Source organism: Crinia signifera, chromosome 1 (genome assembly GCF_055691185.1).
Source record: "Crinia signifera chromosome 1, ASM5569118v1, whole genome shotgun sequence".
Taxonomy (NCBI): domain Eukaryota; kingdom Metazoa; phylum Chordata; class Amphibia; order Anura; family Myobatrachidae; genus Crinia; species Crinia signifera.
Window position 1 is genome coordinate 13,627,569 of NC_139217.1, and position 12,730 is coordinate 13,640,298.

General features: G+C 48.8%; 1 protein-coding gene across 2 annotated transcripts in view; it reads left to right on the top strand.

Annotated features, from left to right (window-relative positions):
* The first annotated feature begins 277 nt into the window (after nt 1–277).
* The window catches only part of SLC40A1 (solute carrier family 40 member 1), a 78,149-nt gene continuing 65,696 nt past the window's right edge, over nt 278–12,730 (top strand). Inside the window, exon 1 of one of the 2 annotated variants that reach the window (XM_083179195.1) lies at nt 278–785. In XM_083179195.1, the coding sequence (XP_083035321.1) occupies nt 743–785 (43 nt within the window). In that variant the 5' untranslated portion in view covers nt 278–742. Of the gene's footprint in view, nt 821–12,730 lie in introns of both variants that reach the window. The other variant, XM_083179200.1, reaches the window with a different exon arrangement.

A 12,730-nucleotide genomic window follows, 5' to 3' on the forward strand; every position in this document is an offset into this window, starting at 1 on the left:
ACACACACAGTCCTGCACACAGCCATACACACAGCCCCATACCCACAGTCCTGCACACAGCCCAATACCCACAGCCCCATACCCACAGTCCTGCACACAGCCCACACACACAGTCCTGCACACAGCCATACACACAGCCCCATACCCACAGTCCTGCACACAGCCCATACACATACACAGGGAAGTGCTGGATGGGCGGTCCTATATACAGACATGTAGATCACCATTGGCTTCTGGGCCGGCCGTGTGCACAGTGTCTGCAGTGAGCCTGTATATAACACAGGGCACAGGGGAAGCAGCAGCAACAACACAGCAGCAGCGAGGAATACACAGGGCTCACCAAGGAGGGGGTAGGGGGTTCTCTAGGTGCCCCTGGCACAGTCTCTGACAGGCCTGGCATAAGGCAATCACTTTCCAACTTCAGCTACAGTGATAGCTAAGTTTGGGAAGAAGGAATCGGAGAACTCGCTTGTTTTTTTTTATTCTTATATTTCATTTTTATATTTTTCTCAAAATAATTCTATGTATTGTGACGCGGCAAGGGACATATACCCGCAGCAAGGGACATATACCCGCGGCAAGGGAAATATACCCGCGGCAAGGGACATATACCTGCGGCAAGGGACATATACCCGCGGCAAGGGACATATACACGCAGCGAGTATCCCACCTGCATAGCAAGTCCCGTATATACGCAGCGAGTCCCGTATACACACAGCAAGGAGCCTATGTGTGACTTACTATGATGGCCAAAGACATGGATCACGGAGATGCTGGGTGTTGCGGTGAGTAGTGGGTCGCAGGGATGCTGGGTGTTGCGGTGAGTAGTGGATCGCAGGGATGCTGGGTGTTGGGGTGTGGTATATTTCCCCGACAGTCATTAGTCAGACGTCGGAATCCCGACTGCACAGCGTGGGGAGCGCAATGAAGCCCCTTGCGGGCTCGCTGCGCTCGCCGCACTGCGGGCACGGTGGCAAGCTGCACTTGCCACCTATTTTATTCTCCCTCTATGGGGGTCGTGGACCCCCACGAGGGAGAAGTCGGGATTCCGACGTCGGAGGAATGACTGTCAGAATCCCGACGGTCGGGGAGCCGTCCGGCACCCGGGTGTTGTGGGGAGTAGTGGATCTCTCTGACATGGGTAATACATAGGTAGAATAGCCTCACATCAGAGGTGGTAGAGACTGAGATGTCCTAATGTCCATATATTCTATGTACAGTGTTGTGGAATATGTGTGCGCTATATTCATTCAGGTAATGTAAAAAATAATATAGTGCAATATAGCCAGGTATGAGATCACATAGGGATCAGTTACTACAGCATTCTAGTGATTGCTATGTAAAGCGGAAGTGAGTATTACAGCATTCTAGTGATTACTATATACAGAGGTAGTGAGTAGTACAGCATTCTAGTGATTACTATATACAGAGGTAGTGAGTAGTACAGCATTCTAGTGATTACTATATACAGAGGTAGTGAGTAGTACAGCATTCTAGTGATTACTATATACAGAGGTAGTGAGTATTACAGCATTCTAGTGATTACTATATACAGAGGTAGTGAGTAGTACAGCATTCTAGTGATTACTATATACAGCGGTAGTGAGTATTACAGCATTCTAGTGATTGCTATATACAGTGGTATGAGTATTACAGCTTTCTTGTGATTACTATATACAGTGGTAGTGAGTATTACAGCATTCTAGTGATTACTATATACAGAGGTAGTGAGTAGTACAGCATTCTAGTGATTACTATATACAGAGGTAGTGAGTATTACAGCATTCTAGTGATTACTATATACAGCGGTAGTGAGTAGTACAGCATTCTAGTGATTACTATATACAGCGGTAGTGAGTAGTACAGCATTCTAGTGATTACTCTATACAGTGGTATGAGTATTACAGCTTTCTTGTGATTACTATATACAGTGGTAGTGAGTATTACAGCATTCTAGTGATTACTGTATACAGAGGTAGTGAGTAGTACAGCATTCTAGTGATTGCTATATACAGTGGTTCGAATATTACAGCATTTTAGTGATTATATATACAGCGGTAGTGAGTAGTACAGCATTCTAGTGATTACTGTATACAGAGGTAGTGAGTAGTACAGCATTCTAGTGATTACTATATACAGTGGTATGAGTATTACAGCTTTCTAGTGATTACTATATACAGTGGTAGTGAGTATTACAGCATTCTAGTGATTACTGTATACAGAGGTAGTGAGTAGTACAGCATTCTAGTGATTACTTTATACAGTGGTACGAGTATTTCAGCATTCTATTGATTGCTATGTAAAGCGGTAGTGAGTATTACAGCATTCTAGTGATTACTGTATACAGTGGTAGTGAGTATTACAGCATTCTAGTGATTACTATATACAGTGGTAGTGAGTATTACAGCATTCTAGTGATTACTGTATACAGAGGTAGTGAGTAGTACAGCATTCTAGTGATTACTTTATACAGTGGTACGAGTATTACAGCATTCTAGTGATTGCTATGTAAAGCGGTAGTGAGTAGTACAGCATTCTAGTGATTACTATATACAGTGGTACGAGTATTAGAGCATTCTAGTGATTACTGTATACAGTGGTAGTGAGTATTACATCATTCTAGTGATTACTGTATACAGTGGTAGTGTGTATTACAGCATTCTAGTGATTACTATATACTGTACAGTGGTAGTCATTAGTACAACATTTTAGTGATTACTATATACAGAAGTAGCGAGTCTTACAGCCAGGGCTATTTTTCTGCAGGCTCCAGCAGGAACTGAGGCCCTTATTCTAGTTCACTCTTTCTGACAAAATATTTCTTAGATGGACAAACCCATGTGCACTGCAGGTGAGGCAGGTTCTACTTGTGCAGAGATAATTAGATTTGGGTGGGGTTTTACACCTGCCTCACCTGCAGTGCACATGGTTTTGTCCATCTAAGAAATATTTTGTCAGAAAGAGTGAACTAGAATAAGGGCCTCAGTTCCTGCTGGAGCCTGCAGAAAAATAGCCCTGCTTACAGCATTTTAGTGATTATATATACAGTGGTAGTGAGTAGTACAGCAATGTAGTGATTACTATATACAGCGGTAGTGAGTAGTACAGCATTCTAGTGATTACAATATACAGTGGTAGTGAGTATTACAGCATTCTAGTGATTGCTATATACAGTGGTAGTGAGTATTACATCATTATAGTGATTACTATATACAGTGGTAGTGAGTATTGCAGCATTCTAGTGATTACTATATACAGTGGTAGTGCGTATTACAGCATTCTAGTGATTATATATACAGTGGTTGTGAGTATTACAGCTATATAGTCATTGCTATATACAGTGGTAGTGAGTATTACAGCATTCTTGTGATTATTATATACATAAGTAGTGAGTAGTACAGCATTCTAGTAGTGGTAGTGAGTATTACAGCATTCTAGTGATTACAATATACGGTGGTAGTGAGTATTACAGCATTCTAGTGATTGTTACACACAGTGGTACTAGTATTACAGCATTCTAGTGATTATATATATATACAGTGGTAGTGAGTATTACAGCTATATAGGCATTGCTATATACAGTGGTACGAGTATTACAGCATTCTAGTGATTAGTGTATACAGTGGTAGTGAGTATTACAGCATTCTAGTGATTACTATATACAGTATACAGCTCCACCATCCTCGGCCTCCGGAGCAGCGGGCAGCAGGCAGCGTTGTGGCAGCGGTGAGGAGAGGGAATAGGCAGTGCTGCTCACCCTCGGCAGCGAGCGGTGGCGCAGCAATGGGACAGCCAGGACCATTGGCCTGCAGGCGGGTGGCCCCCCCTGCTTGGGTTGGAGAGGAAACCACACTGGGAGCTCCAGCTCCATCCACATAGCTCTCATCCCCGGCCCCCCAGCCCCACTGCGGGATCGCAAGCTGAGACAGCCACCAGGAGTGAAGAGGAGAGAGGGCTGCGATCCCCCAGGCAGCGGCGGTCCGGCCTAGCGGAGGCCCCACACAGAGGTCTGCAGACGTCTATCCTGCGACCCTGGAATCCAGGCTACCGGCGACCATCGGTAGTAGAGGTATGGGGTAGCTACGGGAGGGCACCAGCGGTGCCGCCAGGAGACACCGTGGCATGGATCTTAGCCAAGGGAGGGCCCAACTCCAGCCCTCACTGACTCTGCCCAGGCCTCACTGACTCTCTCTCCCCCACCACCCACCAACTCCAGGCCTCAGTGACCCCCCCCCTCCTGCCCACCACCACCACCACCCACGCTACCCACGGCTCTCCATACAGGAAGATGCAAGATGGCGCCGCAATGGCTGCCTAGGAACTGTACACTTAGCCATATGTATCCCGTGTCCTCTATGTGATAACTGTATTGTTTCTGTTACAACTGTGCTCTCTTTGCCCACACTGTTACCTCATTCTGTGCTTATACTATTACCCACTTGGCTGCTGCAATGCCCTGATGGCTGCCTAGGTGCTGTGCAGCTTGGCGGGTATGTGTTCCCTGTGTGATAACTGTACTGTCCCTGCTTATATCGTTACCCACCTGGCTGCTGCAATGACCAGTGGTGCAGCTGAATGGCTGCCTAGGTGCCACGCAGCTCGGCGGGCATGCCCCCCCCCCTCCGCATGTAGTGTCCCAATGTAACGTATGTAATGTCAACCCCCCACCTTCATCCCTGCCTGATGCTGCACTGAAATCCACAAAAAATTCCTAGTGTGCGCAAGCACACATGGCCAATAAAGTTGATTCTATTCTATTGCAGCATTCTAGTGATTAGTGTATACGGGTGCCGGACGGCTCCCCGACAGTCGGAATTCCGACAGTCATTACTCTGAAGTCGGAATCCCGACTGCTCCCTCGTGGGGGTCCACGACCCCCATAGAGAGAGAATAAAATAGGTGGCAGGCACAGCTCACCACCGTGCCCGCAGCGTGGCGAGCCCGCAAGGGGCTTCATTGCGCTCCCCCCGCTGTGCAGTCGGGATTCCGACGTCTGAGTAATGACTGTCGGAATCCCGACTGGCGGTGAAATATACCACACCCAGGGCGGGATGTATTAATATACATCGCCTCCCTTCGCCTAACAACCGCCGCGATGCTGCCGCATATGTACTAACATATGCGGCTAGCATCGGGTTGCGGTGACGGAGACCCCCGCGATACCTGTGATGTGGTCTGCGGGGGTCTCCGTCACCTCCCGGCGGCTGCCAGCGTCCCCCTGCGTCTCCACCTCCCCCCTGCATCCGGATGTCCTCCCGGCTGTGACACCAGGGGGAGGAGGAGATCAAAGGAGGACGGGAGGGGGGGGTCGCGGACGGTGGGCGGCGAAAGAAGCCCATAGGGTATCGCCACGCTGGCAGCTGCCGGGATGTAACGGAGACCCCCGCAGACCACATCACAGGTATCGCGGGGGTCTCCGTTACCGCAACCCGATTCTAGCCGCATATGTTAGTACATATGCGGTAGCATCGCGGCGGTTGTTAGGCGAAGGGCGGCGATGTATATTAATACATCCCGCCTGTAGTGAGTATTACAGCATTCTAGTGATTATATATACAGAGGTAGTGAGTATTACAGCATTATTATTATTATTATTATTATTATTATTGTTTATTTGAATGGTGCCACAAAGGTTCTGCAGCGCCTGACAATACATAGATGATGAAAAGAACAAAACAAGAAAATAGTGATTACAGTACAAATGCAAATTAGGACAAGTGCAGCAGCGGACACTGATGTATTTATACCAGTGGCAGAGATATATTCTTAGAAAAGCACATTAGGAGAGAGGGCCCTGCTCATGAGAGCTTACATTCTAAAGGTACGGGGCAGACAGACTGGGGTGACACAGCTGGGATAGAAGTGAGCATAGGTTAGAAGGTTAGGATGAGAAATGGTTAGATTTAATGAAGAAAGATCTAGGACTCGCTGTGTACAGCGGTAGGGAGTATTACAGTGATCTAGGACTCGCTGTGTACAGCGGTAGGGAGTATTACAATGATCTAGGACTCGCTGTGTACAGCGGTAGGGAGTATTACAATGATCTAGGACTCGCTGTGTACATCGGTAGGGAGTATTACAGTGATCTAGGACTCGCTGTGTACAGCGGTAGGGAGTATTACAGTGATCTAGGACTCGCTGTGTACAGCGGTAGGGAGTATTACAGTGATCTAGGACTCGCTGTGTACAGCGGTAGGGATTATTACAGTGATCTAGGACTCGCTGTGTACAGCGGTAGGGAGTATGACAGTGATCTAGGACTCGCTGTGTACAGCGGTAGGGAGTATGACAGTGATCTAGGACTCCCTGTGTACAGCGGTAGGGAGTATTACAGTGATCTAGGACTCGCTGTGTACAGCGGTAGGGAGTATTACAGTGATCTAGGACTCACTGTGTACAGCGGTAGGGAGTATTACAGTGATCTAGGACTCGCTGTGTACAGCGGTAGGGAGTATTACAGTGATCTAGGACTCACTGTGTACAGCGGTAGGGAGTATTACAGTGATCTAGGACTCGCTGTGTACAGCGGTAGGGAGTATTACAGTGATCTGGGACTCTCTGTGTACAGCAGTAGGGAGTATTACAGTGATCTAGGACTCGCTGTGTACAGCGGTAGGGAGTATTACAGTGATCTAGGACTCGCTGTGTACAGCGGTAGGGAGTATAACAGTGATCTAGGACTCGCTGTGTACAGCGGTAGGGAGTATTACAGTGATCTAGGACTCGCTGTGTACAGCGGTAGGGAGTATGACAATGATCTAGGACTCGCTGTATACAGCGGTAGGGAGTATTACAGTGATCTAGGACTCGCTGTGTACAGCGGTAGGGAGTATTACAGTGATCTAGGACTCGCTGTGTACAGCGGTAGGGAGTATTACAGTGATCTAGGACTCGCTGTGTACAGCGGTAGGGAGTATTACAATGATCTAGGACTCGCTGTGTACAGCGGTAGGGAGTATTGCAGTGATCTAGGACTCGCTGTGTACAGCGGTAGGGAGTATTACAGTGATCTAGGACTCGCTGTGTACAGCGGTAGGGAGTATTACAATGATCTAGGACTCGCTGTGTACAGCGGTAGGGAGTATTACAATGATCTAGGACTCGCTGTGTACATCGGTAGGGAGTATTACAGTGATCTAGGACTCGCTGTGTACAGCGGTAGGGAGTATTACAGTGATCTAGGACTCGCTGTGTACAGCGGTAGGGAGTATTACAGTGATCTAGGACTCGCTGTGTACAGCGGTAGGGATTATTACAGTGATCTAGGACTCGCTGTGTACAGCGGTAGGGAGTATGACAGTGATCTAGGACTCGCTGTGTACAGCGGTAGGGAGTATGACAGTGATCTAGGACTCCCTGTGTACAGCGGTAGGGAGTATTACAGTGATCTAGGACTCGCTGTGTACAGCGGTAGGGAGTATTACAGTGATCTAGGACTCACTGTGTACAGCGGTAGGGAGTATTACAGTGATCTAGGACTCGCTGTGTACAGCGGTAGGGAGTATTACAGTGATCTAGGACTCACTGTGTACAGCGGTAGGGAGTATTACAGTGATCTAGGACTCGCTGTGTACAGCGGTAGGGAGTATTACAGTGATCTGGGACTCTCTGTGTACAGCAGTAGGGAGTATTACAGTGATCTAGGACTCGCTGTGTACAGCGGTAGGGAGTATTACAGTGATCTAGGACTCGCTGTGTACAGCGGTAGGGAGTATAACAGTGATCTAGGACTCGCTGTGTACAGCGGTAGGGAGTATTACAGTGATCTAGGACTCGCTGTGTACAGCGGTAGGGAGTATGACAATGATCTAGGACTCGCTGTATACAGCGGTAGGGAGTATTACAGTGATCTAGGACTCGCTGTGTACAGCGGTAGGGAGTATTACAGTGATCTAGGACTCGCTGTGTACAGCGGTAGGGAGTATTACAGTGATCTAGGACTCGCTGTGTACAGCGGTAGGGAGTATTACAATGATCTAGGACTCGCTGTGTACAGCGGTAGGGAGTATTGCAGTGATCTAGGACTCGCTGTGTACAGCGGTAGGGAGTATTACAGTGATCTAGGACTCGCTGTGTACAGCGGTAGGGAGTATTACAGTGATCTAGGACTCGCTGTGTACAGCGGTAGGGAGTATTACAATGATCTAGGACTCGCTGTGTACAGCGGTAGGGAGTATTACAGTGATCTAGGACTCGCTGTGTACAGCGGTAGGGAGTATTACAGTGATCTAGGACTCGCTGTGTACAGCGGTAGGGAGTATTACAATGATCTAGGACTCGCTGTGTATAGCGGTAGGGAGTATTACAGTGATCTAAGACTCGCTGTGTACAGCGGTAGGGAGTATTACAGTGATCTAGGACTCGCTGTGTACAGCGGTAGGGAGTATTACAGTGATCTAGGACTCGCTGTGTACAGCGGTAGGGAGTATTACAGTGATCTAGGACTCGCTGTGTACAGCGGTGAGGAGTATGACAGTGATCTAGGACTCGCTGTGTACAGCGGTAGGGAGTATTACAATGATCTAGGACTCGCTGTGTACAGCGATCGGGAGTATGACAGTGATCTAGGACTCGCTGTGTACAGCGGTAGGGAGTATGACAGTGATCTAGGACTCGCTGTGTACAGCGGTAGGGAGTATTACAGTGATCTAGGACTCGCTGTGTACAGCGATAGGGAGTTTTACAGTGATCTAGGACTCGCTGTGTACAGCGGTAGGGAGTATTACAATGATCTAGGACTCGCTGTGTACAGCGGTAGGGAGTATTACAGTGATCTAGGACTCGCTGTGTACAGCGGTAGGGAGTATTACAGTGATCTAGGACTCGCTGTGTACAGCGGTAGGGAGTATTACAATGATCTAGGACTCGCTGTGTACAGCGGTAGGGAGTATTACAGTGATCTAGGACTCGCTGTGTACAGCGGTAGGGAGTATTACAATGATCTAGGACTCGCTGTGTACAGCGGTAGGGAGTATTACAGTGATCTAGGACTCGCTGTGTACAGCGGTAGGGAGTATTACAGTGATCTAGGACTCGCTGTGTACAGCGGTAGGGAGTATTACAGTGATCTAGGACTCGCTGTGTACAGCGGTGAGGAGTATGACAGTGATCTAGGACTCGCTGTGTACAGCGGTAGGGAGTATTACAGTGATCTAGGACTCGCTGTGTACAGCGGTAGGGAGTATTACAATGATCTAGGACTCGCTGTGTACAGCGGTAGGGAGTATTACAGTGATCTAGGACTCGCTGTGTACAGCGGTAGGGAGTATTACAGTGATCTAGGACTCGCTGTGTACAGCGGTAGGGAGTATTACAATGATCTAGGACTCGCTGTGTACAGCGGTAGGGAGTATTACAGTGATCTAGGACTCGCTGTGTACAGCGGTAGGGAGTATGACAGTGATCTAGGACTCGCTGTGTACAGCGGTAGGGAGTATTACAGTGATCTAGGACTCGCTGTGTACAGCGATAGGGAGTATTACAGTGATCTAGGACTCGCTGTGTACAGCGGTAGGGATTATTACAATGATCTAGGACTCGCTGTGTACAGCGGTAGGGAGTATTACAGTGATCTAGGACTCGCTGTGTACAGCGGTAGGGAGTATTACAATGATCTAGGACTCGCTGTGTACAGCGGTAGGGAGTATTACAATGATCTAGGACTCGCTGTGTACATCGGTAGGGAGTATTACAGTGATCTAGGACTCGCTGTGTACAGCGGTAGGGAGTATTACAGTGATCTAGGACTCGCTGTGTACAGCGGTAGGGAGTATTACAGTGATCTAGGACTCGCTGTGTACAGCGGTAGGGATTATTACAGTGATCTAGGACTCGCTGTGTACAGCGGTAGGGAGTATGACAGTGATCTAGGACTCGCTGTGTACAGCGGTAGGGAGTATGACAGTGATCTAGGACTCCCTGTGTACAGCGGTAGGGAGTATTACAGTGATCTAGGACTCGCTGTGTACAGCGGTAGGGAGTATTACAGTGATCTAGGACTCACTGTGTACAGCGGTAGGGAGTATTACAGTGATCTAGGACTCGCTGTGTACAGCGGTAGGGAGTATTACAGTGATCTAGGACTCACTGTGTACAGCGGTAGGGAGTATTACAGTGATCTAGGACTCGCTGTGTACAGCGGTAGGGAGTATTACAGTGATCTGGGACTCTCTGTGTACAGCAGTAGGGAGTATTACAGTGATCTAGGACTCGCTGTGTACAGCGGTAGGGAGTATTACAGTGATCTAGGACTCGCTGTGTACAGCGGTAGGGAGTATAACAGTGATCTAGGACTCGCTGTGTACAGCGGTAGGGAGTATTACAGTGATCTAGGACTCGCTGTGTACAGCAGTAGGGAGTATTACAGTGATCTAGGACTCGCTGTGTACAGCGGTAGGGAGTATTACAGTGATCTAGGACTCGCTGTGTACAGCGGTAGGGAGTATAACAGTGATCTAGGACTCGCTGTGTACAGCGGTAGGGAGTATTACAGTGATCTAGGACTCGCTGTGTACAGCGGTAGGGAGTATGACAATGATCTAGGACTCGCTGTATACAGCGGTAGGGAGTATTACAGTGATCTAGGACTCGCTGTGTACAGCGGTAGGGAGTATTACAGTGATCTAGGACTCGCTGTGTACAGCGGTAGGGAGTATTACAGTGATCTAGGACTCGCTGTGTACAGCGGTAGGGAGTATTACAATGATCTAGGACTCGCTGTGTACAGCGGTAGGGAGTATTGCAGTGATCTAGGACTCGCTGTGTACAGCGGTAGGGAGTATTACAGTGATCTAGGACTCGCTGTGTACAGCGGTAGGGAGTATGACAGTGATCTAGGACTCGCTGTGTACAGCGGTAGGGAGTATGACAGTGATCTAGGACTCGCTGTGTACAGCGGTAGGGAGTATGACAGTGATCTAGGACTCGCTGTGTACAGCGATAGGGAGTATTACAGTGATCTAGGACTCGCTGTGTACAGCGGTAGGGAGTATTACAATGATCTAGGACTCGCTGTGTACAGCGGTAGGGAGTATTACAGTGATCTAGGACTCGCTGTGTACAGCGGTAGGGAGTATTACAGTAATCTAGGACTCGCTGTGTACAGCGGTAGGGAGTATTACAATGATCTAGGACTCGCTGTGTACAGCGGTAGGGAGTATTACAGTGATCTAGGACTCGCTGTGTACAGCGGTAGGGAGTATTACAATGATCTAGGACTCGCTGTGTACAGCGGTAGGGAGTATTACAGTGATCTAGGACTCGCTGTGTACAGCGGTAGGGAGTATTACAGTGATCTAGGACTCGCTGTGTACAGCGGTAGGGAGTATTACAGTGATCTAGAAATCGCTGTGTACAGCGGTGAGGAGTATGACAGTGATCTAGGACTCGCTGTGTACAGCGGTAGGGAGTATTACAGTGATCTAGGACTCGCTGTGTACAGCGGTAGGGAGTATTACAATGATCTAGGACTCGCTGTGTACAGCGGTAGGGAGTATTACAGTGATCTAGGACTCGCTGTGTACAGCGGTAGGGAGTATTACAGTGATCTAGGACTCGCTGTGTACAGCGGTAGGGAGTATTACAATGATCTAGGACTCGCTGTGTACAGCGGTAGGGAGTATTACAGTGATCTAAGACTCGCTGTGTACAGCGGTAGGGAGTATTACAGTGATCTAGGACTCGCTGTGTACAGCGGTAGGGAGTATTACAGTGATCTAGGACTCGCTGTGTACAGCGGTAGGGAGTATGACAGTGATCTAGGACTCGCTGTGTACAGCGGTAGGGAGTATTACAGTGATCTAGGACTCGCTGTGTACAGCGATAGGGAGTATTACAGTGATCTAGGACTCGCTGTGTACAGCGGTAGGGATTATTACAATGATCTAGGACTCGCTGTGTACAGCGGTAGGGAGTATTACAGTGATCTAGGACTCGCTGTGTACAGCGGTAGGGAGTATTACAGTGATCTAGGACTCGCTGTGTACAGCGGTAGGGAGTATTACAATGATCTAGGACTCGCTGTGTACAGCGGTAGGGAGTATTACAGTGATCTAGGACTCGCTGTGTACAGCGGTAGGGAGTATTACAATGATCTAGGACTCGCTGTGTACAGCGGTAGGGAGTATTACAGTGATCTAGGACTCGCTGTGTACAGCGGTAGGGAGTATTACAGCAGGGTTGCCGACTTTTTAATGCTCCTCTCCGGGAGAAGCCCGGAGAGGAGACTTTCCTTACCCGAACGGGGGCGGGGCTTGACGGTGACGTCATTAAGCCCCGCCCCCACCACGTTAAATATAAGAAATTACTGATACCCATGGAGGGGGCGGGGCTAAAATGACGCGATTGTGCCGTTTTAGCTCCGCCCCCTCCTCTGAGACCCGCGGATTGCGGCATTTGCATGCCGCGATTCGGGGGCTTCAGGGGGGTCCCCCAGATTCCGGGAGGGTTGCCCACCCTTCCGGGGGGCCGGGAGGGGTTCCCGATTTTCGGGAGACTCCCGGGAATTCCGGGAGGGTCGGCAACCCTGTATTACAGTGATCTAGGACTCGCTGTGTACAGCGGTAGGGAGTATTACAGTGATCTAGGACTCGCTGTGTACAGCGGTGAGGAGTATGACAGTGATCTAGGACTCGCTGTGTACAGCGGTAGGGAGTATTACAGTGATCTAGGACTCGCTGTGTACAGCGATCGGGAGTATGACAGTGATCTAGGACTCGCTGTGTACAGCGGT